Below are 26,709 nucleotides of genomic sequence, written 5' to 3' on the forward strand. Positions count from 1 at the left end.
GATAACATAGCATGAGCATACAAAATTCTACCTTTCAGACATCAATTGAGTCCAGTTTCACATTAAAAAGAATCACCAACTTTCAGAATGTAATGCTGTTGTTTATAATAGCTTTACTTAAGGTAAACTCCATCAAGCAAAAGAAGGAAGGGGCAGATTTAGATGTTTACTACTTCATGTAAGGTGCAAAGGTGAGCAAATAGACATGTGATGCCTCAGGATCTAAGTCAAAATAAATTTGGGAATTCATCTCATATATTGAGTGGACAGCCTTTTAATTTGGAAATTAAGCTAACTTACATATTTCTATTTCTCAGGTGATCTGGTTTCTGTGAGACTGCAGATGTCAGTAGCATCACAAATGGACCTACCTGAAGAACTTCAGCATACATATACAAAATTTTCTGAATGGAAATTCAAGCTCTTTAAATTGCGATCATTCCAAAAAACAGCCTCTGATGACAGCCAGCACATACACAAAGACCAGGCAGAAGAGGCTGTTTCTTCAAACAAAGAAATCATCCTGCATGAAGATGAAGCAGTGCCAAGAGGAGAAAAGATGGAGTTAACGGGTAATAGGCAGGGACTTGAGGAAGATGCCCATGCCATGAAAACACAAGACAACAGGGTTCATCAGAACAATCTGAAGCAACTCTGCCGCATCTGTGGGGTTTCATTTAAAACTGATTGTTCCAAGAGAACTTACCCAGTGCATGGGCCAGTGGATGATGAAACTCTTTGGCTTCTGAGAAAGAAAGAAAAAACAGCAACCTCTTGGCCAGATCTTATTGCTAAGGTTTTCAAGATTGATGTGCGAGGGGATGTCGACACTATCCATCCCACTCGATTTTGTCACAACTGTTGGAGTATTATACATAGAAAATTCAGTAATACTCTATGTGAAGTGTATTTTCCTAGGAACAGCACAATGGAGTGGCAACCCCATTCCCCAAACTGTGATGTCTGCCACACTACCAGACGAGGGGTCAAGAGAAAAAGCCAGCCTCCAAGTGTGCAACATGGCAAACGTGTAAAAAAGACTGGGGAACGTGCTCAGCTAAACAGAGGTGTAAAGAACCAACATCTCAAACAAGCACAGATAAACAACAAAAATTTAATGAAAGAGATTGTCAATTGCAAGGATATACATCTCAGCATCAAGCTGCTTGTAGTTGATTACCCAGTAGATTTCATTAAATCCATTTCTTGCCAGATTTGTGATCATATTTTGGCAGATCCAGTGGAAACAACGTGCAGGCACTTGTTTTGCAGAACTTGCATCCTTAAATGTATCAGGGTTATGGGCAGCTATTGCCCCTCCTGCTGGTATCCTTGCTTTCCAACTGATCTGGTAACCCCAGTGAAATCCTTCCTGAACATCCTTGATAATCTGAGTATAAGATGCCCTGTAAAGGAGTGTGATGAAGAGGTCTCGCATGGAAAATATGGCCAACACCTTTCTGGCCACAAGGAGATGAAAGAAGGAGAACTCTATAGCTACATCAATAAAGGTGGTCGACCTAGGCAGCACCTCCTGTCTTTGACAAGGAGAGCTCAGAAACATCGTCTGAGGGAGCTGAAACGCCAAGTCAAGGCTTTTGCTGAGAAAGAAGAGGGCGGTGATATAAAGGCGGTGTGCATGACTTTGTTCCTGCTAGCTCTGAGAGCAAAAAATGAACACAAACAAGCAGATGAACTGGAGGCTATAATGCAAGGCAGAGGATCTGGACTTCATCCTGCTGTCTGTCTGGCCATCCGAATCAACACGTTTCTCAGCTGTAGTCAGTACCATAAAATGTACAGAACAGTAAAAGCTGTCACTGGGAGGCAGATCTTCCAGCCTTTGCATGCTCTTCGCACTGCTGAGAAAGCCCTCCTACCAGGTTATCACCCCTTTGAGTGGAAACCTCCCCTGAAAAATGTATCCACTAACACAGAAGTGGGAATTATAGATGGATTATCAGGACTGCCACTCTCAATTGATGATTACCCAGTAGACACAATTGCAAAGAGATTCCGATACGATGCAGCCTTGGTTTGTGCCTTAAAGGACATGGAGGAGGAGATCTTGGAAGGCATGAAAGCAAAAAACCTGGATGACTATTTGAATGGCCCCTTCACTGTGGTAGTAAAAGAGTCCTGTGACGGAATGGGAGATGTCAGTGAGAAGCATGGAAGTGGGCCTGCTGTCCCAGAGAAGGCTGTTCGCTTTTCCTTCACAGTCATGAACATTTCTATAGCACATGGGAATGAAAGCAAGAGGATCTTTGAGGAAGTAAAGCCCAATTCAGAGTTGTGCTGTAAGCCCTTGTGCCTTATGCTGGCTGATGAATCAGATCATGAAACTCTGACAGCAATCCTGAGCCCCCTCATAGCAGAAAGAGAGGCTATGAAAAACAGTGAACTGCTGCTTGAAATGGGAGGCATCCTGAGAACATTTAAATTTGTCTTTAGGGGTACAGGATATGATGAGAAACTCTTGAGGGAAGTGGAAGGGCTGGAGGCCTCAGGTTCCACTTATATTTGTACCCTGTGTGATGCAACCCGCCTGGAGGCATCCCAGAATCTGGTCTTCCACTCCATAACCAGGAGCCATGCTGAAAATCTGGAGCGATATGAAATATGGAGGTCCAACCCATATCACGAGTCTGTTGATGAGCTCCGTGACAGAGTGAAGGGTGTTTCAGCCAAACCTTTTATTGAGACTGTTCCCTCCATAGATGCACTGCACTGCGACATTGGCAATGCAACAGAATTCTACAGGATCTTCCAGATGGAGATTGGTGAACTTTACAAGAATCCTGATGTGTCTAAAGAGGAGAGGAAGAGGTGGCAGTTAACTCTTGACAAACACCTCAGGAAGAAGATGAACTTGAAGCCTATGCTGAAGATGAGTGGAAATTTTGCTAGAAAGCTGATGTCCAAAGAGACTGTAGAGGCAGTATGTGAATTAATTAAGTGTGAGGAAAGGCATGAAGCCCTAAAAGAACTAATGGACCTTTATCTGAAGATGAAGCCAGTGTGGCGATCCTCATGCCCTGCCAAGGAGTGCCCAGAACTGCTGTGCCAGTATAGCTTCAATTCACAGCGTTTTGCAGAGCTCTTATCTACAAAGTTCAAGTACAGATATGAGGGCAAGATTACAAATTATTTCCACAAAACGCTTGCTCACGTTCCTGAAATCATTGAAAGAGATGGGTCCATTGGGGCCTGGGCAAGCGAAGGAAATGAGTCTGGAAACAAACTGTTTAGGAGGTTCCGAAAAATGAATGCCAGGCAGTCCAAGGTCTATGAGATGGAGGATGTCTTGAAGCACCACTGGCTATATACCTCCAAGTACCTCCAGAAGTTCATGAATGCTCATAAAACATTAAAAAGCCAGAACTTCACCATTGATTCAGGGGGTAGTTTAGGTGACTCCTTGCCACTGGAGGTCTTAGAAAACAATGATTCAGCAGAACTCTAAATGTACAGCACCTTTGGTGTTGGGCTTGTGATGGTGTCTCCCTGCAAGGAATCAGATTCTTCTTTGAACCTGCAGAGGTACAGAGAAGTCTGAAATTTACCATCCCTCTTAAGGTGCTGAGAGGAGTTCATTTAATAAACACCACGTGTGTTGGGCATCTCCAAGAGGCAATGCACTGGTGCATTTACCAGTTGTTACATGAGATGAAAGCAGAAAAAAATCACAAAGAAGGGTCTTTGTTTTGTTCTGGTCATATTGTTTCTAAGGGATAAAATCATAGTAAACAAGGTTTTATGGCAAGTTTTAGCTGGGAGGGAATATGATTGTGGAGAGTTGTGACAGTTGCTGCAAAGGAGCATTGCTGGTTTTTTGTTTGCATTTCATTGAATATTTTGCTATTTACTTTTTAAGAGGGCTTGGTTATTTTCGTGATGGTTCTTTGGGTTTTGTAAGTAAAGATTCATCAGTGAGGCAGTTGGATAATTGTTTTAGATAAAGTTCAGTTATTTTTGTAGAAAATACTAAAGATGCAAACTTTGATGTCACATACTCTAGAAATATTATTATTTAACATATATATTGTAGTACTGCTTAGGAGCAGACGATGTTATCATCATGCTAATTTACCATATGAAGATATAGGAAAGGTAGCTGAAGTTTTTAGAAGATATTTTTATCATAGCCTGTTTACTCTGAAAGGCAAACTTGTGCTCCTAAATCAGGATTTACAGTACCTTGTGGTTATCTCATTATATAAAGTACATTCAAGCTCTGCTGTGTTGCTTGTTGCTTCATGAGCATTTTAGACTTCTATGGTAACTTCAGTATATAGTACAATTTGCATTTGTACAGTTTTATTGAATGGATTCCTGGCCCCACTGAAGTCACCAGTAAATCCTCATTAATACCAGTAGGTGCACAGTTTCACCAAGTGACTTTAGTCACAGCAGTCCCATTTCTCAGGAGATGGTTATTACCTTGATCAGACACATGCCAGCAGGGTATTTCCCTGACTGCTGCTGCTGTACTCCAGCTGCATCTGATACCAAACTTTTTCTCACTGCCTCATTTTCCAAATCTGTAAAAGAGGGATAATATTTATTAACCTCAAAGATAGTTGCTTACATGACTAGTTAAAAAGCAATGAACTCTCTTGAAACTTCTGCATGCCATATTTTTCACTATTACAGCAGTGTTTAGTTGGTATTTGTCTTTCTGAAGTGATATTTAGTATATTCATAATTCATAAAATTATGACTTTAATTCAGTGACATATTCATGAAACATACTCAAGTACCTGAAATGCCTCCAAATCATCCAGCCTTTCAGATCTGCATCTGTGGCTGGGGTGTTACTGTGTTTGCAGTAATGTTTCTGAAACAAGATTAAATGCGGAAACAATCAAAGCATGGATCTAAAAGAATTCACTTTTTTTTTTCATTTTGATGTGGCAGAAGTTGGTTTCTGAGTGTAAGTGAACAATGAATTTAAAAGAATTAATGGTCTGAAGTTTGTTTTGTAGCGTCTTGTTCATGTTGTTTACTTTATCTTTAAGGGTCTGGCATTTACAATTTATGGACAATTAAAAAATTAATTTTAAAAAATTAAAAAAATGAAAAATTAAAAAATTAAAAAATTAAAAAATTAAAAAAATGAAAAAATTAAGAGCCAGTTATTAGTACAAATATTAATGTTATTCTAATTATGCCTTTCTTTTAGTTTCAACTAATTAAATCACTATTTTAAAAATAGTCTAATTTAGGATTTTAGTTTAACATGATTTCTTTAAACATAGTTTAACACTATGCCAAAATCTGCAGTTGGAAAGTGTCTTTTTTCAAAGCAGTCATGAGGGCTACAGAATTTTCTGTATGATGTATCATGTATATCTGTATTTCCTGAGTGTTCATTTCTAGATTAATTTTTTAAAAATTTCTTTGAAAACAAGTAGTTCCTATATAGCATAAAAATAGTTTTGCATAACTACAACTCTTTACTAATGAATGCAGACCACAAATAGACCTGTTTCCTAGGGAGTATAAATAGCTGGTATAAAGAACATTCTGTAGCAGTTATAGCTTTGCAGATATAGTTTTCATATTTGGTAGCATATATTTCATTATACAAATAGTTGCACACGCTTCTTTTTTCTCTGTATGTATATTTGGGACAGCTGTTTTTCCTTGTTTTGTATCCTTGAGTTTGCTTGAATGAATTAAGGGTTTGTTTAACAATCTTGACTCATCTCATGGTGATCTTCACTCCACTTAAGTGGTATATACAGTTTTCATTGCCTTTTGCACAGGAGTGGATTTCAAGTAATGCAAAGTCACCCATGGTAATGCATTGTTACTGATATGCATTTGTGGCATGGAATGAGGGACCAGACTTTGTTAATTTGGCACATTTTATTTCAGTGACTCTAACTGAAACATGGTCAAATTCCAAATTCAATTTAACAGGCTGCTGATACAACAGTAAGTGATTGGTCTCACTGTCTGTGAAAGGGCTGAGTAAGTTTGATCCTTGCACACATGGATTCTTAAGACAAGCCTTACATCCTGGGGTAACTCATCAAAGTGAACAAAATGTGAGTGGGGACAGAGGAATGCAGTGCCATATGGCAATACTCTTTTGTGAGATATTTTAAGCTATAAAGTCACATTTCACACTCTACCAGCTCTGGGCAGGATAACTGATACAGAGAAGTACTACTGTTTTTTCCCCTTTTCTGTTTTTTCAGACTTGAATCTAGTTTAATCTTCTATTCCCCATGGTTGACATCTTTCTGTAAATCGGTTGAGAATTTTGAGCTCATTAGAACAAACACTGAAGGGTAGGTAGCTGCAAGTGAAGATTTTGTAAACAGAGCTGAAATAATGATGCTGCATGCACCCAGCCATGCATTGGAAGGCCAACAAATCCTGCCTGCAGGCAGGTGCAGCATTTGGTTATGCAGCTTGCTGTCAAGCCTTCTGACTGAAGAGGCTTTAGAAATATGGAGAGACTTCTATTCATGGTACTCTTCACATTCTGTTTTTTACTGGTACAAATCCTTTAATTGCAGTAAATAATTACCACCTTGTTCTGAAATTGTATTGACCGTAGTTTTCATACAGTCACATTATGTAACTTGTTTTGCTTGGTTTTGTTTGGTTTTGTTTTCTTCCAGGGTTTGGTATTGTGAACTGCCATGTTATAAATGATATGAACTATGTTAGAAGCCACGATTCTGCTACCACATGTTTTTCTTCCTCACAGGAATAATTATATTGTCTTTACACAAATTAGCTTTGATTTTTAATCAGGTAGCTCAGAAACAAACTTTAGATATTTACAGGATCTTAATTTCTGACTACACTGAGTTATTGCTTTGTTTCACTGCATGGCTTCATAATTTTACTTTTTCTTACTGTATTACAGTTTCTTATTTCATTAAACCACTTTAAAATAAAAGCCTTATAAATATTTAGGTTTATGACATTTTATTTCTTACAGTTTTTCAATGATGCACATAATTTCCTAGTGGCAGTCTTAGTTTTCATTTAAATTGTAGATGCTTTTCACAGTTAGGGTGTTCTAATACCCAGAGGCAGCTGTAATTCCAGCCCTCTTCTGGAAGTCACTAATTTAACACAAATGAAGATTACTCTGTGAATCTCAGCAGTCCTTTCAGCACCCCTCCTCACAGGCAACTTTTTGACAGTTCAATAAACTGATATAAATAAACTGATATAAAACCAGTTTTATTTAGTCTGTAAATGTCTTTTGGTTAATTTACAAATACCATCCCAGATTTTATGTAAAATCAGCCTTGCACTTTTATCATCATGCTAATACATTAGTATCTTTTGCATCAAAGTTTGGCTTCTCATTAGAGGTTAAGCTGTAAAGATTAGTTCCAATCTACCACTATTTGTAGCTTAACTTTATTCTACTTCAGAAAAATCTTTCCTTCTTCCTTACAATGATATCTACAGGTTAAGAGACTTATGTGAACCAACTGTGGTTTGAATGGAACCAATGATGAGCAAATTCAGCTACATGATTTCCTGTGTAATCAGACAACCAGAGATCTAATATCTGGACTTGATATCACCAACTTAGCTTTTCCATCTGGTCTCAAGTAAAAAAATTGTTGGATGGAAAAATAAGAGCCCATATAAACCAAAAACCTAAGCCTCAGACAGTTTTCTGGTAAATGAGGATGATGTAACTCCTTAACTCCTAAATCTGTAATAACTGACTGAATTTTACTTTCCATGTACTCCCATGGAGATAAGATGAAGAATAATGAGGCCTGTCACACCTCTTCAGAGTGCTGCTTTAGGGGACTGAATATGGTGTGATGGTCAAGCATCTGGCCAGCTGCAGCTACTAAGCATTTCCTTAAGTATTTAAGGAGCTTTTGTACCTTTTTCATCAAGCTTAATATTTTCCATGATATAAACATTAGAGAGGATTTAATTAGCAGCTTTTCTAGCAGCATCAGGAGAGAGGTCAAGAGGTGCATTTTTAATACTCCTCCTCTGGAGATGGGCATTCTGAGCAAGTGGACAAGTAACCACCACCTCTGCAAAGGTGTCCTGCTCATCTGTGGAATGGCCAGAGCCCAGTTCATCCTGTACATGTTTATGTATTGAGAAACTGCAGAGTTTATAAGGTTATTCTCTTGCCTTTTTTCCAAAGTAAAAATGTGCTCCACAGTGCCACAGTTTTCGATGTAGAGACAACAAATTGGAGTTTGATTTTCAAAGGCTCAAGCCTTTCACAAAAGTTAGTCATGTTTGAAACGGAATAGGGTAGGAAATAAAATACAGAGGGAACTGAAGCCACTAATCATGAAAAAGAAGTAAGCCAGTCCTTCTGTCTTTATTACATAGGGTCCAGCAGTAAATAACAAATTCCTTTTCAATCTGAATTCAATATTTTCCTTCTGCTTTTGGCTCCCACTTGCATTATTTCCACTCCTTTCAAAGGTCCATTGGTGCAATGAGTCACTCTGAACGACAACACATGCTTTAGTGCTACCAGTAAAGTTTGTGCTGTGCTTTTCCTGTAAATTAATCGGGTACTTCAAGGTCCAAGCACCTTTCAATAGCAGTAAAATCCATATATTCTTCTCATAGAAGCTGATAATAGCAATACAGTGTTACTAAAATGTGTCTGGGAACCATGATGCTGCTTACTGTGGTTACAAAACACACAGGTCAATTGGATGCAGATACAATAGAGATTTACTTCTGCATTTAAATCTACTTCATCTTATCTGTTAATTCTAACCTGCCTGAGCAAGAAACATCTTGTATTGATTAGCTGGTTTTGAAGACAATGAATGCTTTTGGAGTACCTGACTCAGGAAATTAGGTGCTTTCTGCAGTCTTGAGTTCTATGTCAAGTGTCTTCTTCACAGGCTGAAGTTTGTATATCTCTTTATGTTCAAGTGCTTTCAAATATTTTCTGTTTTACTTACAACTTCTTTCTCCTGCAGTAGCTACAGTCTCTGAGATGTGATTTCATGCTGCTGGTACAGCCTTTCACTGTGAAGCTGGGACATGCTTTAACCAAGCAATTTTCCCCTCCTACTCAAATAAGCCATGCATTTAAAAAAAACAGCTCAAATACACAGTACACTTATGTTATGGGCCCAGTGAGGTATAATATAAAGTCTGACTGTGAATTGAGTGTTAAGTTAAGAACAACAGCTCAGGTAAGAACTGGAATGAACCACAATGTGTGCTTGTGCTCCCAGGGATTCAGGGAGTTACTGCAGCTGCAGGAGTCAGTTCTGGAAATTCAGAGCTGCTCCCAGCATGCTGCAACCACATCACCAGTGCCTGAGCCACAAGACTTTATCTCAGGCCACATGTCACTTCTGCTAGGCCAGTGCTGAGCTTTCCCATCACAAAATATTTCCATTTTTTTACTTGTCTGCACTAGCAGACAAATTTGTCATACAGTGTGCTGTCCAAGGAACTCGAGGTAATGACAGTAACTGAGAGAGGTAACAGGCAAAAACTCAGACTGGATATTGCCAGGGAATTTAATAATTATGGGCAACCCAGTAATTGTGGGGATCCCTTTGTTGTTGCAAAATGGCAAAGTGGCAAGGGGGGAGTTTTTTTGTGTGAGTATATTGTCCCTTTTTGTTGGTGTTGAGATGATGTGGCTTTAATGTAGGTGTGGATTTTTTTGGTTGATGTAAATAAGTGCACGATGAAGATATATTTTAATGACAATTCAGCTCTCTAAGACCTATGACTAACCTTCAGAAGGGGACATTGACTATTTAATTTCATCAGTTTGAAGGGACTTTGCATGATATTAACTTACTCTTTGGAAAGACATATAGCACTACATACTCTGAGCTTACATAAAGTAACATAACAAAGGAAATGGGAAGTTGGCATTGAAATCTATGAATTTATACCCATATACAGACTGTGGAGAGGGCAGTCAGGGTGATATACTTCCCCTTTAGAAGCTCAATCCAAACTTTAAGCTCCCTCAGCACATGAAAACTCTGTAAAAGAAAACTTTGTACAGTTGCCCTTTACTCTTCTTTGCTGTTCACTTGGGGTAGTAAGGTTTTAAGGGGAGTACTGTGCAGACACGTCTGTGTTGACAGGAATTCTGTGCTCCACACACTGCTTTGTAAAGGAGTGGCTGCTCAGGGTCTGCACATAGTGATCAAATAGCTGACAGCTGCTCCTGTTTTTCTTTTTTATTCAGGGATCCAGCATGAGAGTTGGACTGTGAATACTGAGCTAATATTGTTGGCTCACAAATGTTGAGCTGCTGGTATTGATTTTCTGAAAAGCTGTTTAGAGCAGAAACAAAAATAAAAAATAACGTCAAGAATGATGAGGCATCACAAACAGCCAATAAAAGAATCCACAAAAATCTTAGTAAACTCTTGGGCTATTCAACCTTGACACTGTCCTTTCCAATCTGAATCCAATCTTCTCCTCATGTTTTGAGAAGCCAACTGCATTTGTTTCTACCCTCACAATGCTCCACTGGCTCAATGAATCCCTCTGAGCTACAGTTTGCACTTCTAAGCTTTCACACTCTACACAGTCACCCTGGGAAAGCAGAGAAAGAAATGCGCAGTGAAGGACCTGGAGTCCTGGATAAAAGTCCTGTTCATCAGAAGGAATTTTTTCTGAAGTCAATGGGAGCTCACAGCATGGGGTGGCTGTCAGGCTAGATTCCTCATCAGGCCTCATATGGACCTCCCAAGCATATGTGCTGTCCTTTTGTAAACTATAGGATTTACAGTATTTTATTTACCCATGAATACATGAAAAAAACCGCAGTAATTTTCATTATAAACTTTATTATCTTACTAAGTTTTAAAAAATACAAACATAAAGAGCAGTTGATGAACACAAAAAAAAAGCAATTTAATTTTTAAAGTGGGATGATATTCCTCAACTGTAGCCAAAACTGACATATAATCATTCCATAACTCTCAAAATAAAAAATTAATTATCCAGAATTAAATGCTCCATATGTAAGCTTTCCATAATGGAAGTCCCTGAAGAAAACTGACCCTCAGTATCTGAATATTTCATTATTTCTGACACAAGGGACTTAAAACCACTACTTTTGTTTAAAACCAGAATAATTAGTCTCATTTTATTTCATTACACCAACATAAAACTAGAGTAATGCAGCTATAAATTAGGTCAAATATTTCTAGAACTACTGACTAAGATAAAAAATTTAAATGGGCAATAAAATGTTCTTAAGGGACAGATGGTAACAGCACTGACTACATGGGACAATGTCTTACCCTACCAGCAATTCCATTAAACTTACTGGGGAGTAAGTTATAGCATAAAATTCAGTTATAGCATAAAATTCAGCACACAGTTTACCAGTATTTGGCTGTGTGTTTGCACAGTGCTCTCCAAGATGGGGTCCCTGTCTGGGTATTACAAAAATACACGTAAGAGACAGAAAAATTTCATGTGCTTTGAAATGTAACAAAAACATTGAGATAACTGAAATAAGAAGATCTCTTCAAGCTCCAATAACCCACATTGCTTCAACCATTGTTGCCTTTGCCTGTGATTTCAGTTCCTCCCAGGTGAATACAAATCAGCAGTGTAAATCTATTCAAAGAGTCTCCGAAGAAAGGACTTTTTCGCTGATGTTGATAGCTTCATGGTTTTCTTTTTGCGCAATGGTTTCATGGGTGGCTTTTTCAGGCATGCCACCTTTTGGGGAGTTTGTAGCCCTTTATTAAGGTCAATGTGCTTGTTGCAGAAATACTTGACATTTGCCTCTGAGAGACATAGAAGCATGGTCTCTGAGAGATCCATACACTGTGCGTGGACCCAGTGGCCAGCCCCACTGGAGCATAGGATCATTGCAGGCTTGTTGAGTTCTGTCGAATAGAAAGGGACCCAGGTGTTGATGTCAATATTGCAACTGGCACAGCAGGTGATCCAGTAGCCTGTTTCTGACTCATCTTCTTCATCTTCTTCATTGTAAGTATCAGCATCGTCAGCATCAAAGCTATTGGCTTCAGCACTAAAACAAAACTCCTCCGAATCTTCAAATGGAGTGGAGTCTCCAGGGTCTTCACTTGATGTCTGACTGCAAGTTTGTGTTATCACTTCTTCTTCCTTGTCCTCTTCTGCTCCTTTGCATCTCAAAATGTAGAAGTAGTTTGCATCTGGGATTATTTGTTTGTTGGCCCCTGGAATGCCCAGCAAAACAGACCCTTTACCCATATCACAGCCAAACCACATTCTGCAGTGTTTAATATCTGGTGTCCACTCTGGGCCCACACTTTCAGCAATCTCTATCTTATTATCCTCCAAAACTATGGTGTTACATACCAGCCGTTTCTGGTTGTCTGAGAGGTAGCCGCCAACAAGGACAAATTCAGTGTCACTGATCTGGGTCACTATAGCACTTGACACTGATATCCCCCCTGGCAGGATGGTGCAGGTCACAGCCGGGCTCCCCAGGGGCAGATCAATTTTTAGCTTGTACAAGTTGGGGGACCTGGTGTTATTTTGAAGTGAGTGGCCTCCCAAGATGTAGATTGTATCATCTTTGGCAATTGAAACGTGGAAAGAAAGTCCATCTTGAAGCTCTGGAAGCATGTATGATGTACAGCATCCAAACTCAAAATCAATGAGAAACACAGATGGCAAACAGTCGACTACACTGTTCCATGTTTCAGTGGTTCTCTGTGCAAGAGGAGTATATGACCTCCCTCCAAACAGAACACTCATGCTTTTTCCCCGGCTGTGAACTATGTTAATTGTATGCCCATATCTAGCTTCAGGCACTTCTCCACCCAGGTCCTTCTCAATGCATTGGAATGTCATTTTCTTGCTAGTTTTGCTTACCAAACTTATAAAGTAAATCTTATCAGAAAGGTCATTGTTAGGTGTTTTACCACCATGGATGATGTACTGGTGCTCATCAGCCCTTGAATTGCTTTTGAGCGTGCAAAGAGCAGGGTAGCGGAGAGGGGGAAGGTAACATGAGTCTTTGGAGAAGAAGACAGGTTTCATTTTGAGCTCATTCTGCTTTATATCGAGAAGGAAAACACCAGTGGGGCAGGATCTCTTTGGCCATCCTTTTTGACCAAAAAAGAAAACATGCCCATCAAAATTCAGGAGCGAGAAGCCTGGCTGAAGCAAGGATGAGTTACTGACGGTGGATACCATCTGCAGGGACATTCTGTCTGTTGACTGGGCCATATCGTGGCTGAGAAAATAAAAAAAAACCAAAACAGATCAATTAGATCCTATCACAATTATTTAACACAACTTGAATGAATCCTATAGAAGTTGTGCTGCAGCTCACTTCTGAAACCCACACAGACACGCTTTTCTGCGTCTCAAGACAAGAGTTAAGCACGAGGTGCGCACCATTTCCGCGGTATTTTGGGGATTTTGTGCCCAACAAGGGCTGTGGGCACACGGAGCCCGCACAGGCCACGGCCGGAGGCCGCGCTGGGGCGGCTTCCCGGGGCGGGCGCAGCCGCTCCCACGGGAACGCGGGCCCGCGGGCTGCTGGGGCCGGTAGTTCCCGCTCAGTGCCCGGCCCGGCCCGGCCCGGCCGCCGTTTCCTTGTCCCGGCCGTGGGGAATCGGGACCGGCGGGCTCAGCGAGCCGGCGGCGGTGAGTGCGGCCGCGGGGCCGGTCTGCTGCCGGCGGGGCTCGGCCCCGGCGCGCCCGGGGCGGAGGGAGCGGCGCCGGAGATGCCGCAGGCCGGGATTTCCTGCCCGTTTGTCGCCCCGAGGCGGCCGGGGGATGCCGGGCTGGAGCCGCCCGGCTGCCGCAGCCCCGGGCCGCCGAGTGCGGGAGCCTCGTCCGGCGGGGCTCGGGCTCGCCCGGGGCGGCAGGAGGCTCCGGGCCGGGAGCCTGCCCCAGGGCCCCGCAGCCAGCAGGCTGGAGGAGCGGCGTGCGTGGAAACTTGAGATTGCACGTTTTGTTTACGAGGAAAACGTCAGGATTTGTTGATTGCATTTAGAACGGGGAGGTGCCCGCTGTCTATTCAGCCATGCAGGGCTGGCTGGGGCGGCAGGGCCCGAGGTGAATCTCAGATTGTGCTGAACAGCCCCGTCGGGATCTCGGTCTTGCGAGTACCGCTGGGGCTTCGGGGCGCGCGAATCCTCTGTCTTTCATCTGTGCGCTTTTCTCAGGCTTTCATGAGTAGGTTTCAAGGGGTGTCTCTTGGTCTCATAAACCTGTTTGTTTGAAGACTGAAAGGAGTTTATGTAATCAGCCTGGATATTGACTGTGAAAGAGCTTTGGAGAGCACAGACACCAGGGAGGGAAATAACTGTCTGATTCATTGGCAGTGTCCTTTGGTGGCAGCAGAGTGATGCTCTTTAGTAAATGTTCAAGTTCTCTGTCCCAGCCTTTGCCAAATCCCCAGAATTTAAATATGTGAACAAAATATTAGAAAAAAACCCCACTAAATCTTACATTTAAAAATGTAATTCCTCTTTTTTAAAGAGTTTTAGGATTTGTATTTTTCTTGCTGCTTTTCATTTTTCTGTGACAACAAAAACAAGACACATAGGGTTTCTTTTTTAAGGAAGGATTGGTATCTTCTAGTTATGTGACATCAAAACCTGGGGGGATCTGAACAACGTTGTGTAGAAGAAGAGTTGCTGTAAAAACATGGGAACTGATGGCACTGCATCAATTGCCATGTTGTACCATATTGCTGCACTGCCTGCCTGCATTCCCTGGTATGGGAATTGCTGTGATAAAATAGGGATCTGCCATGGAATGTTTTTCAAAGGTGAGATGTTTTCAGGCCAGAGCACACAGACAGGGTAGGCACAGCCATTACTGAGTCTGTTTGAAAAACAATCAATGGAATGGCTGTCTTACCTTGTAGAATCAGCCAGAGATCATGGTCGAGTTCTGTTCACTATATGTTCACTATGTAGCCTAATACCTGTTCCCTGAAGGTGCTAGTTTTTTCTACATTTAGATTTCTTTTCAGAAGTACTGCACTGTGGGTGAAGTTCGGTTATAAGTTAATTAAATTAGTGAACCCTTTTCTGAGCATGTCGGTATACACAGCAGGTTGTGTCCTTATTATGCATGAAGAAAGACTTATGAATTTATTTACCTTCAGGTGATATGCTAAACAGGAATCTGCTGCTTGTTTCTTACAAGCATTAAAAAATGGCATCATCAGAGGAGCTTGCACTAAGCTAGGTTTACTTGATTAGATGTCATTTGTCTCTTCTTCCATACTGTCTGGTTACTAAGCTTCTTTGGTTTTACAGGATCTTTAGAAAAGTAAAATGTCTTCCATACTGAAGATGCCATAAGAAAATTTCTGTTCTATATGAGAAAATTAGACTTCTTTATCTTCTACCTCTCCTGTTCTACATTTGACTGCTGGTTTATATTTGAAGTCTAATGAGAGTATTAAAAGTGGCCAACAATTTAATTGACATATTGGTACGCATATTACATTTTTACATATACTTAAAGAATCTCCATATAGGGCAATTGTTAGTGTCCACAATGTCACAAACTATTTCCCAGATATTGAGCAGTACTCACTTCTGAAGAGTTCTCTATCTGAAGAATCTGCAGATACAGAGTGGGGAAAAGATCAGTGAAAATTATTTAATTGATAGACATACAGAACATACTGGTTAAGAACACTTAAACACGTTTCCTTATTGTCTCTTAATATTTCTTGAACTTTACATAAGCAAACAGTTCAGTATGTAACGGAAGGAATGTTTATCTGAGATTTTTGGACAGAAGTAGCTCTTAGACACTGCCTGGAATTGCTTTGGCTGTCCATGTATTTTCCTGCTAATTACAGTGTGTCAATACAGTGTGGTTGCTCTCTGGCTATGCTGACCTCCAGCTGTAACCTTCCAATACCACTGATTCCTTTGGGCCATGGCTCATCTAACCCTGAACAGCTTTGGGGAACCCAAAAGATCTAACCTTATAAACAAAGAGTTTAAAGTGCTTTTTTGTGGCTTTATGCTCAAAACTGAAGTTGGATTAGCATTACAGCTGGTGCAGATAAACAGACAAATGCCTTTGTTGTGGTGCAACACAGGATACTGGGAGAGAGACACTACAAGGAGTAAAGACAAATAAGAAAGAAGGGGGAGTTACATAAACAATTTCCAGTTATGATGACTTGAGTCATACTTCATCATATTTGGTGTTTTTATAGAAGGTTAAGCTGTAAGGATTATACAAATAAATGAGAATCTCAGCATTACTTTTATAAGCCCCCTATTTGGGAAGCAGTAGACACCTGAGCTAGAAACTAAGTGAACAGAAAGAGAAAAACTAATATTCTCCCTGTTTATTTGAAAATCAAACAGTATTTTGAGCAGGTTTTTCAGATAAGAGTTGTTTATATGGCAAGAAGAGATCATAAGGAATTCAGATTTTGATGGATGCATTGGGAAATACATTTATAGGAGGATCAGATGAAGACAGAAGGTGTTTTTTAAAAACAGTAGCTAATGTAGTTTGAAACGTGCTTACTATGGAAATAGATGGACATAGTTACAATTTTGGGTGATATACCATTTCAGAAACCCTATTAGATGCTCACAGAGAAGTACAGGAGGAACATCTTTTAGAGGCAAGGGGTAGCATGAGTGACCTAAACAGCAGCTGACATTACATGTACCTTTGGATGGTCTTCCTTGTCTTCAGCCTTCTCCTATGGAAGCAAGGCTGCCATTGTTCTGTCTCCTAGATCCTAGTAAATCTAGGGTTTATGAGATGTCTCTAGATGACAGTGTTTAGGCACTGAGTCACTCACAGAATGTGTTTATTAGTTACTGTCCCCTTTGACCCTAGGCAGAAATGGTTTGTTCACCTATGTGCTTTGCCTGTTACCTGTTAGTTAGGCAACAAAAACATTCTAATCAGGAGAACAATGACTAATCAGTGCTGCTGTTTAGTGTGACATCTCATATTTTTCAGCATTGACAGTATTATTTATAGTAATTTCACAGTCATTTGAATGCTGCAAAATAATGAATGACTAATGAGTTGATCTTATGAACTGTAGCAAACACAAAGAACCTTTTTTCATTTATACAAAAATAAGATATTTGAGCTGTACTGATTGGACACTGAGAGAATGAAATGCAGGATATAATGGAGTCTTAGCTAGTAAACACCCATTGCTGACCATTAATTAGTTTGCAGTTATTTTGATGAGAACACAGGTACCTAGTATAGAAGTAAATTGATTTTGCAGTATTGTGGGTTTTTTCCCTTTGATAGATCTGTTTTTTCATTTCCAAAATGGAAAAGCGTACCCCTGAAAAGCAAGTGCTGTTTCCAAATTGTCCACAATCAAAATCATATCCAGACACACACAGAAGTTTGAAGTCCTCCATAAAGAAGCTTAAGGAAGGACATTTTTTATATAGTATTTCTCAAAACATTTTCTAAGTGTATCAACCAAGTTTGCTTTGGGCAAAGCAGTAATTCAGACGTACCTGCTGATAGCAGTTTTTTGCGTCCTCCGTAATCTTTCTGTGTAATTGGGATTCAAATGTGAGCACTGTGAGGAATCTTCTGTGACAGCCCAGGGGGCTCGTGGCATGGAGAGACAGCCTGATGGAGGGGATTCTATCTGCTCAATTTGCAGATGTGCTCCTGAGAACTCGATCTACTGTGGCTAACTGGCTGTGACTGGTTTGTTTCCTTTCCTCTCTTCTCTTCAGATGGCACAACAAGAAACCCACCAGTCTCCAGAAGCTTTAACTCTTTGCTGTGGAAGAAGCTCAGAGTGACGGCAGGTGCCTCTTAGGTTGTAAATATCTGCAGCATACGCTTGTTTAGGGTTGAGTTTTTTTACGCTGTTACACCTATCAACCTTGTGATCATCTTCAGAAGTTTTCAGTGCTGTTTTAAAAAGTAATTTAAAATAAATGTTGAGTTAAAAAATAATTTCAATAGGTAGTAAAAAAAAACCAATTCTTGCTGGTTGGCATACTACTTTCCCCAGGAGTGCTCTGCTGCAAGCAGGCAATGACATTGAAACAGAGCAAAGGAAATGACAAATGCATGCAGTTCACTGAGTGAAGGCTGACTAAAAAGTCCAACTCAAAGTCCACTGAAGTAATTAGAAATGTCTTTTTTTCTCCTTCGGTGGCCTTCTGATCAGACCTTGAAAGACTAATAAAACTTTGCACCCTTCTGTGGCATTTTTCATCAGTTTCACAGTGCTTTTCTCCAACACCAAATAAATAATGAGACGCTGGGAAGTCCACTGGGAACATATCCTTTCAACAGCTAGCAGTGCTGGGGCACAGAGGATAAGCCACTTGCATAACACAGCACAACAAATAAACAGAAAAACCTGGAAAACAATTTACTCTTCATAGCTCCCTGCTTTTGTTTTCCTGGCCCTACTTCACCCACTCCTGAGTTACAACATCTGCTGCACAGTATTTTAGAAATATCTCAACTCCCATTTGAAACTGCTGTGAGAATAGAAATAGAAGGAACTTGAAATGGAATTTGATTAGTACAGCAAAGCAAACACACCAAATGTTTGCGAAAATTGTCTTGAGACACTGAATAACTGTAATGCAGATAGGATGTGGTGATGTTTTTCATCTGAAATAGGAGTGCTAAGGCAGTGCTAAGGCACTGTGCCCTGTAGCATCCATATGGGCCTTTTCTTCTGAAACAAAGATAAAAGGAAACTGTAGTTCAGAGTTGAATGCTGAAGAACTTTCCCCAAAGTTGAGGGCTTTCAGATCACATTTGTTTGTATTTTCAGTAGGGCCTAGATAATACTCAGCAGCTTTTTATCTAAGTGTTTGATGTATTTGGACCCTTGTTTGGGTGTGTGGTCAAAGATCTACCAGCAAAAAAAAAAAAAACAAACAAAACCCAACAAATATTTAAGTGAAAAATCTAGTTCCCAGTTGTGTCACTTTAATATTTTACATTAATTTTAGACTTTTTCTACCAGTTGACATGCCTTATCTTTAGAAATTCTTTTTCCAGTTACTGTGGTTGAGAAGATGGAGAAATTAATTTTTTTTGGTAACAACAGCATGTCATTTTTGGATGAGGACATGGTCTGTCCAAGCTGGTCTCTAACTGTCAATGACAAAGTGCTTTGGAGAAGCTGCAGCAAATAGCTTCAGATTAATGTATCTACATGGTAGGCAAATTGTGTTGAAAATTGTCCTGGTCATAGCAAGAAGACTTCCATCCTGAATTTAACTGGCAGAGAACCCATGTGAAAAGGAATAAATAGACTTTTCCTTCACAATTTCTATTTTAATGACATAGAGCTAGTATGTTTTCAGCAGATTGCTCACTGGAAAATGCTTTATGGAAATGCTTTATTACACTTGATTTTCTTCTTCTACAATTAATTTCTTAAAATAATATGTTGTTTGCGTCTTCTTCATCCCAAATCATTCCAAATTGCATTGAGATATTTCCAGGCTTTTCAGCATATTTTCTGCCAGTAAAACACAGTCATCTCTGAGCTGAAATGTAGCTGGCTTCCTGTGGGTTGCAGTAATGCACTCCAGCTCAGCAGGGAAAGGGAAAGCTGCCTTACTCATTTGTGTAGGGTTTGCCAGCCAGAATGCAAATGTGCTGGATACTTAGCCAGGACCCACAGGCTGAAACCTGTAAAAAAGGGCACAGGGAGTCCAGCATCCCACAGTCTTCAATTTTCTGTCTCATCTAAAACTGACAGTAAACAGTATTTAACTTGTGAGGGAGAGGGCTTTATTTGGAGGGCTTATCTAAAATATGTGATTGAATCCAGCTGTGCTTTGACTGTCAGATCCTGGACAATCACATTCCAGGGGGCAGGGGCTGCTGCAGTTTGGATGAAGCGTTTCCCTTGCCATGGGCTTCCAGGTTATCTTTAAAGGGAGCAGTACTCTTGAAGCCATTGGAAATTCATAAAAAAAATTCTGCTCAGGTATGGTGCTGGCATAATAGCACTGAAATCCAGAAGGATCAATAGGCTTGCTTGCAATTAAAGCCCATGGATATATCCTTTAAAAGCTCATATGAGCTGGGCATGAGAGGCACATGCTTTTGTCCATCTAGAGGTCAGCTCTCAGGCTCAGTAATGCACTCAGGCAAGCAGATGCAGCTCCCATCCCCACAAATTGCTGATGCATTAAGTGTGTGCCCTTAAGGCCTCCTGCTGAAGGCAATGGCAAACATCCAGTTGATTTTAACAGGATTAGCTGGGTAGATCACATTGAATTGAGAGATGTTGGAAGGAACTTCATCTGAAAGTTTTTGTCCTTTGTAACTTTTAGTTTTTTTCTCCAGCTGGTTTGACCTGCACCTGCTTGTGGCCAGAACTTGGTGCCTCTGTGTTTGCTCTGCCTCCCCACAGGTGGTGGTAGCAGGGAGGAGGAGGGAGAAAAGTAGGGCAGGACAGTAGAGCAGGGAGGGCTTTCTTCTGCAAGTGTAGATTTGCTAGATGTCTAGACAAGAAGGAGGCAGTTTTCTGCCTGCAGGAAAATGGGTAACTGCTTGACTCAAAATGTTTTATGTCTTTCTCAAGAAGGAATTCCCAGAATCACACCTTTCACCTGGCCTACTTTTAAAGCACCATCCTGGGATGTTTGTTAAGGCAGCACCCATGGTGCATAGCTAACAACAAGCATTTGTTAAGGACAGGCTTGAGTTCCAGCTTTGCCTGCCTTGCACCATGGGGGCTGATGATCTGCACTGCAGGCTCCAGCTCATCATGGTAGGTGTAGGAGTGCCCTGCTGGCATCTGCTTTTGCAGCATGGAGGAGACACAGCTTTCTGGGCCATTTGTGAGGGTGTTTCTGATGAGGCTGTGCTTTCAGGGTTGCATAAGCAACTATGATACACTGCCAAAGGGGAAATCCTGCGTCCTTCCCTTGCTCATGCTGTCCCCTCGTATAGGCAATCATGATCGTACAGCTGAAAGGCAGATCGGAAAATATATCTTTAAACCAGAATATTATATGCATTTGCTCTCTTTACTCTCAGGTTTTGTATTGTTGGTTTATTTTGTATTGGTGGTTAATTTTGTCTGCCCAAGAGATGGACGGGAGTGGTAGACCAGGAGGTGAAGAGGAAGTGAAGGTGGTGGTGGCCTTTTTGGGAGCAGCCGGAACTTAGATAGACTTAAATTGATTCTGAGTGCACTTGTCTGCTAAAATCTCATCCTTTTTACAATGCTCCTACCTCATTCTTCATTGCTGCAGCAATTTTGTTAAAAGTGTAGTTACTGTGATAGCTCTGTAGGGAAAAAAGATGGGAAAAAGATTGTCCAGTGATAACAGAGTATAAGATTTAAAAATAGTGTATTATGTTCAGTCTGATTTTTGCAGCCATAATTATAAAATCCTGATAACAGGTGTACCTAGTGGATATTTTTCCTAAACCTATGGGTGAACTATTAAAAAAACTCATTTATTAATCAGCCTTTTTTTAAAATTGAGAATGACTTCTAGGAGAGCAAATCCATAGTGTGAAAACCTGACTTGAAACTATGCTAGAACTTCTAGTGAAGTTGGTTTTTTTCCCTGAAAAATTAAATTACATAAGATTTTATTGTGTTTGTAGAGACAATTAGCTTTACTGCTCTTTCCTTAAAAAATTCATAATCTTGATTTTTCTTTCATTGCCTCTATTGTATTTTAAACAAACATAAAACACTTAAAAATGCAACATAAACGAGGAAATTTGTATTCCACCACATTTTATGTTGTTTAATAGAATTAATAACTATATAATTGAAATCATGCTAATAATCACTTGACCTGCCTCTGATTCAATGCAGAGATTTCTAATTTGTCTTAAACTGCTCTGAAGAAGACTGTGTTTTGAGAAATAAAATTGATTTTGCACAATCTGCTGATGATCAGCAAGGCTTAATGAATGATTGGCTCAAGAAACCTCATTAAAGTCATTTGGATGGATGAGCAGGAGTGAAATGCAAAAAGAAGAAAGCATAGTTGCTGCTTGAATGCATCACTTACTGATATTTGATTCTAAAAGTATCCAAAGCCAGCACAAGGAAAAGATCAGATACCCTTGCTTTACTTTCCTTGACACTTCCAAATTAGTTTGATTCCTTTGGGGAAAAAAGAAGATAAGTTTTTGATTTTAGTAGTATCTATTCTTTACCAGAACAATGCAGTAATTTCATTCCTTGAAGTGTCATTGTATCAACTTTTTAAGTTGTGGAGGATTCCAATCCATTACTGTGTATTTTTTCATTTTTCAGGATCGTTTAAAGAAGTCATTGCCTTGAGGCTGTGAATTGGGTGTTTGCTGAAGCCTTTTAATTTTGTAGAATCTATTGGTTAGCTCCTTAGCAAAGGTGAGAGTCTTCTGGTCAGCCTGGTTTCAGCTGTTCACCTCACAAAACTTTTCTGTGCCTGACACAGTGCGGTGATCATTTAAGAGAGACTCTGGAATAAAGTAGGTGGGAAGGAGCAGAAAACAAAGTGGAATGAAAATGAAAAAAATATCAAAGCCTTGATGGGTTGAGATAAATTTTTGAATACCCTTCTTGTACCATCCATCCTAAGCACATATTCAGTTTCAGGGATAGTAGATATTCCCCACATACCATCATCTGCACTTGCTGTTATTTAGGGCGATGCTACAGCACCAGGCAGATCTGGAAAATGATTGCAAACAGGGAACAGGTAGTTCTGGCTGCCAGTCTCTCCTCTGTTGTCTGGGAAAGTGGCTGTTTTTCTGACAGAACCTAGGCTTTCATTAGGACCTGGCTGGTTTTTGCTCTCCGTGAGGAGATGATTCTGTAGACCTCAATAACAGCTGTGCAAGGGAATATCTGAAGTGAAGTTTCCCACATTCTGTAGGAAGTAGAAGCTGCACAGCAGAGTAAGAATTGAAATACATGATTTTTGGTACCACCTGGTCTGGGTGCTGAATCTCAGGCTGGTGATCTGGTGGCTGCAGAGCATGGTTTTCACAGAGAAGGCTCTCATGCAGATGCTTAAGGATATGATTATGCCCCCAAAATGCATATTAATTTTCTAGTTTCCTAGAGCATTTTAGAGTGAATTAATGTAAGCTTGGCTGTCAGCCCTCCACTAACTTGTTTTTAAATAATTTAAATTCCTGGTGACTCGTTTTTTTAATGTGTTATTTGGAATAGTATTTGTTTTCTCTTCCTTATGGGAATGTTTTTAAGTTTATTTTGTTAGTGTTTGTAAGGGAGCTGGAGATCCTAGACATCATACTTCAAAGAAGAACAAAGTTATTAACTTTTTATTGATTAGATATATACATTTTTTCTTTTACAGTAGCCTTACAAATCACAGCACTATTTCAGGTAATGATTTTAATAACCATAATGAGGAATAGAAGGCACTGCTTGCCTCTCAAAGCCCTTTAATAGACATAACTCTGAGAGTCTGCTGAGTTATATTCTGCTTTGTCAGTCCACAGAGAGATTAATAATGGTTGTAAATTTTGTAAAACATTAGAAAACTTAAACCTTAAGTCATGTAGGTGTGCATGTATTTTGGTATCTTCAGAACATTAGTCTTCCTTGGAAGCAGGCAATGCAACAAAATTAGAGCTTTATGTTAGAAGTCATGCTTTATTTTCTTTCTGGTCTCCAAACAATTCTTTTTCAATCTTATTTAACTTCAGTATCAGGTTGGCAGCCTTTCCTTAGTATTGTTGAAGTTTTGCAGAAGAATTAAGCTTTCATTCCCAAAATCCACCTCTCAGTGTTGCGGTAAATCAGGAGAGGAGACAGAGGAACACATGCAAATCAAGCGTTTTGCGTATAATGCGCTCCTGCATCTTGATCAGCTTATGTGTGCAAACTGATTCTATTAGTGTGGACCTATGTGTATGAAAAATAAGTAATATGGGTGACTGTTTAGCATCATGCAGCTGTTAAAATGCATTTACACAGATTTTATGAGTTAGGAGCAAGGTCAACTTCAGCATGCTTCACTGAGGGCTGTTCAGGACCCGTAGAGCCTGGTTAAGTGATGAAGGTGGGCTGCAAAGCTGTTGCTGTGTGGCAGGAGAGTGGAGCTCCCTTCCTTCAGCTCTCAGTATTTGTTCCCTTCTCAAGAGTGATCCTCACATTCCTGCATGGCTGGCTGGCTCCAGCATGCTCTCCCTGTCCTGTGTCCTGCCTCAGCATAAACACACACACACACACACACACACACACAGATGTGTGTCATTGGGATTTAATGTGTGGTCCAAAAATTTGAGTTTGTGGCTTTGATGGTACAGTGAGCAGTGCACCTGAAGGTGATGGATTCAGTCCAAAATTTGAATGTACAGCTGTGTCCTGGTTGTTAAATACAACATGCTGTTTGTGTCGCTGTTTCTGCAAAGAAGGCAGGGTTTGAAGGACTGAACAATTTAAAAGAGTGAACAACACCGAGAGAAGCTGGTTCTTCTGTTGCCCATATTATCCAAGGTCATACATTTCAAGCATAAATGATCACAATTTCTTCCTTTGTACTTAAAATGTCTATGTCCATGTGAATTTTGGGAGAAATGTTGAGTAAAGTTCCACTGATGAGATAGAACTACACAAGGAAAGAAGAAAAAGTATACTTTCTAGTGCCCATCTATGTGAACTAGGGACTTTTCTGTTGATTTGTTTTCTGCCTGCAGGTATATATAGCTCTTTTCTTTCTATTGCAGGAGCAGCCTACAAAACCAGATATACCTGTTTGACTCTCAAGGTGTGGATGATCATGGGAGAAGAACTGTTAAAGAGCAGCATCCTTGATCAATTTATTAATAGCCATGAGCAGTCATATGAGGAGTTTCTAAATACATTCACATATCTTTTGAAAGGTATGTAATTTCCCAAATCTCCTGTTAGATACCACAGACAGAAGGAAAGATAAAAAGACAAGCAGTGGTATTTACTCACCTGCTTTGTGACTTTAGGCAAATCCTTGTGATGATTTTGTTTTTCCACTCAGTAGTGGGAACCCTAAGGACAACTTTCTACAGATTGTTTCCCAGGCTGCTGTGTCTCTACAGGTGGTTAGCCATTTATGCTTACTTTAGGGAGGAGGGGGGAACATGCACTGTTTGGAAGGATAGATATTTCCTAAGTACATCTTGCATTGTTTTGCTTGGGAAGTCTCCATAAAAGAAGAGCCTAAGGAAAGTACTTAATAGTGTGAGATGGCCTGAGATTAGAAGTGTGCAATTTGGGTACTTTTACAGCTTTACTGACACTGGATGACTGTGCTGTGCCTGTGTGTGTGCCTTCTAAAAAGTGATTGCATTCTGTGATGAAACAGTTACCTGGAGGGATGTGGATATTGTCTAAATTGATTTCAGCAAGGCTTTCAACACTGTCCTTCACAAAATCCTTGTAGGCAAACTCAGGAATTGTGAGCTGGATTAATGGACAGTCAGGTGGGTTGAGAACTGGCTGAGTGGCAGATCCCTGAGGGTCATGTTCAGCTCACAGGGTCTGGCTGGGGCCCTGTCACCGGTGGTGTCCCCCAGGGTTCAATACTGGGCCCAGTCTGGTTTACCTAATTCATCACTGACTTGGAGGAAGGGGCAGAGGCCTCCTCAGCAAGTTCCTGCAGACACAAGGCCAGGAGGAGTGGCCCATACCCCAGAGAGCTGTGCAACCCTTGAGAAGGGCCTGGACAGGCTGGAGAGACGGGCAGAGAGGGACCTTCTGCAATTCAACAAAGGCAGGTGCAGGTCCTGCTCCTGGGCAGGAACAGCCCCCTGCAGCAGCACAGGCTGGGGCTGAGCTCTTGGAAAGCAGCTCTGTGGAGAAGGACTGGGGGTCCTGGTGGAAAACAAGCTGTCCATGAGCAGCAGTGGCCAAGAAGGCCAATGGGATCCTGGGGTGCATTTGGAGCAGCAGTGCCAGCAGGCCAAGGGAAATGATCCTGCCCCTCTACTCAGCCCTGGTGAGGCACATCTGGAGTGCTGTGTCCAGTTCTGGGCTCCTCAGGACAAGAGAGATTTGGAGCTCCTGAAGCAGGTCCAGCAGAGAGCTACATACAGAGATTATTAAGGAGCTGGAGCATCTCAGTTAGGAGGAAAGGCTGAGGCAGTCTGGCCTGTTCAGGATGGAGAAGAGATGAATGAGAGGGGACCTTATCAATGTCTATTGGTGTGTGACAGGAGGGTGTCAGAGGATGGAGCCAGGCCTTTCTCAGTGGTGCCAAGCAATAGGAAAAGTGGCAGTGGGCAGAAACTGATGCACAGGAGTTCCACCTGAACATGAGGAAGAACATCTTTGCTTTGCAGGTGACCGAGCACTGGAAGAGATTGCCCAGAGAGGGTGTGGAGTCTCCCTCAGTGGACATTCTCAAGATCTCTCTGGATACAATCCTGTGCAAGGTGCTCTGGGATGACCCTGCTTAAGCAGGAAGGTTGGACCAGGTGACCCACTGTGGTCACTTCCAACCTGACCCATCCTGTGCCAAGCTAACAGGTAACTTGGATGAAGGTACAGCAGGACATCAGAGAGATGATTAGGCTGAAAAGATCTCATGCTCTGCAGATGAAATAAAAAGTGGAGCTTAACCTTGATTTGAGCATTGCTGAGTTACAGAATTCCAATTCTGTAGCTCAGGTTCACATTTTTTAACCATGTTCAGACAGGTGCCATAAAAATAAGTGCAAGCTACATATTACTCACAATTCTCTTTACCACTACTTTGCACTAGAAGTGATGTCCTCATCCTATTGCAGAAGCACTGTATTTTTCAATTACAGCAT

The 26,709-nt window shown here is 40.8% G+C and overlaps 3 protein-coding genes across 3 annotated transcripts in view; 2 read left to right on the forward strand and 1 right to left on the reverse strand.

The window, feature by feature from the left end:
- The first annotated feature begins 343 nt into the window (after nucleotides 1-343).
- On the forward strand, nucleotides 344-3,466 carry RAG1 (recombination activating 1). Its single transcript, XM_054634625.2, has one exon. The coding sequence runs from the start codon at nucleotides 344-346 to the stop codon at nucleotides 3,464-3,466; it is 3,123 nt and encodes a 1,040-aa protein (XP_054490600.2).
- Nucleotides 3,467-10,942: 7,476 nt separating this feature from the next.
- RAG2 (recombination activating 2) lies at nucleotides 10,943-13,194 on the reverse strand. The gene has a single exon (XM_054635829.2). The coding sequence runs from the start codon at nucleotides 13,192-13,194 to the stop codon at nucleotides 11,587-11,589; it is 1,608 nt and encodes a 535-aa protein (XP_054491804.2). The 3' UTR covers nucleotides 10,943-11,586.
- A 240-nt stretch (nucleotides 13,195-13,434) lies between these two features.
- Nucleotides 13,435-26,709, forward strand: part of IFTAP (intraflagellar transport associated protein) — a 39,247-nt gene continuing 25,972 nt past the window's right edge. Inside the window, 3 exon segments of the mRNA XM_077179995.1 lie at nucleotides 13,435-13,617; nucleotides 17,685-17,759; nucleotides 24,646-24,801. Coding sequence (XP_077036110.1) covers nucleotides 24,693-24,801 — 109 coding nt within the window. The 5' untranslated portion in view covers nucleotides 13,435-13,617; nucleotides 17,685-17,759; nucleotides 24,646-24,692.

Source organism: Agelaius phoeniceus, chromosome 6 (genome assembly GCF_051311805.1).
Source record: "Agelaius phoeniceus isolate bAgePho1 chromosome 6, bAgePho1.hap1, whole genome shotgun sequence".
Taxonomy (NCBI): domain Eukaryota; kingdom Metazoa; phylum Chordata; class Aves; order Passeriformes; family Icteridae; genus Agelaius; species Agelaius phoeniceus.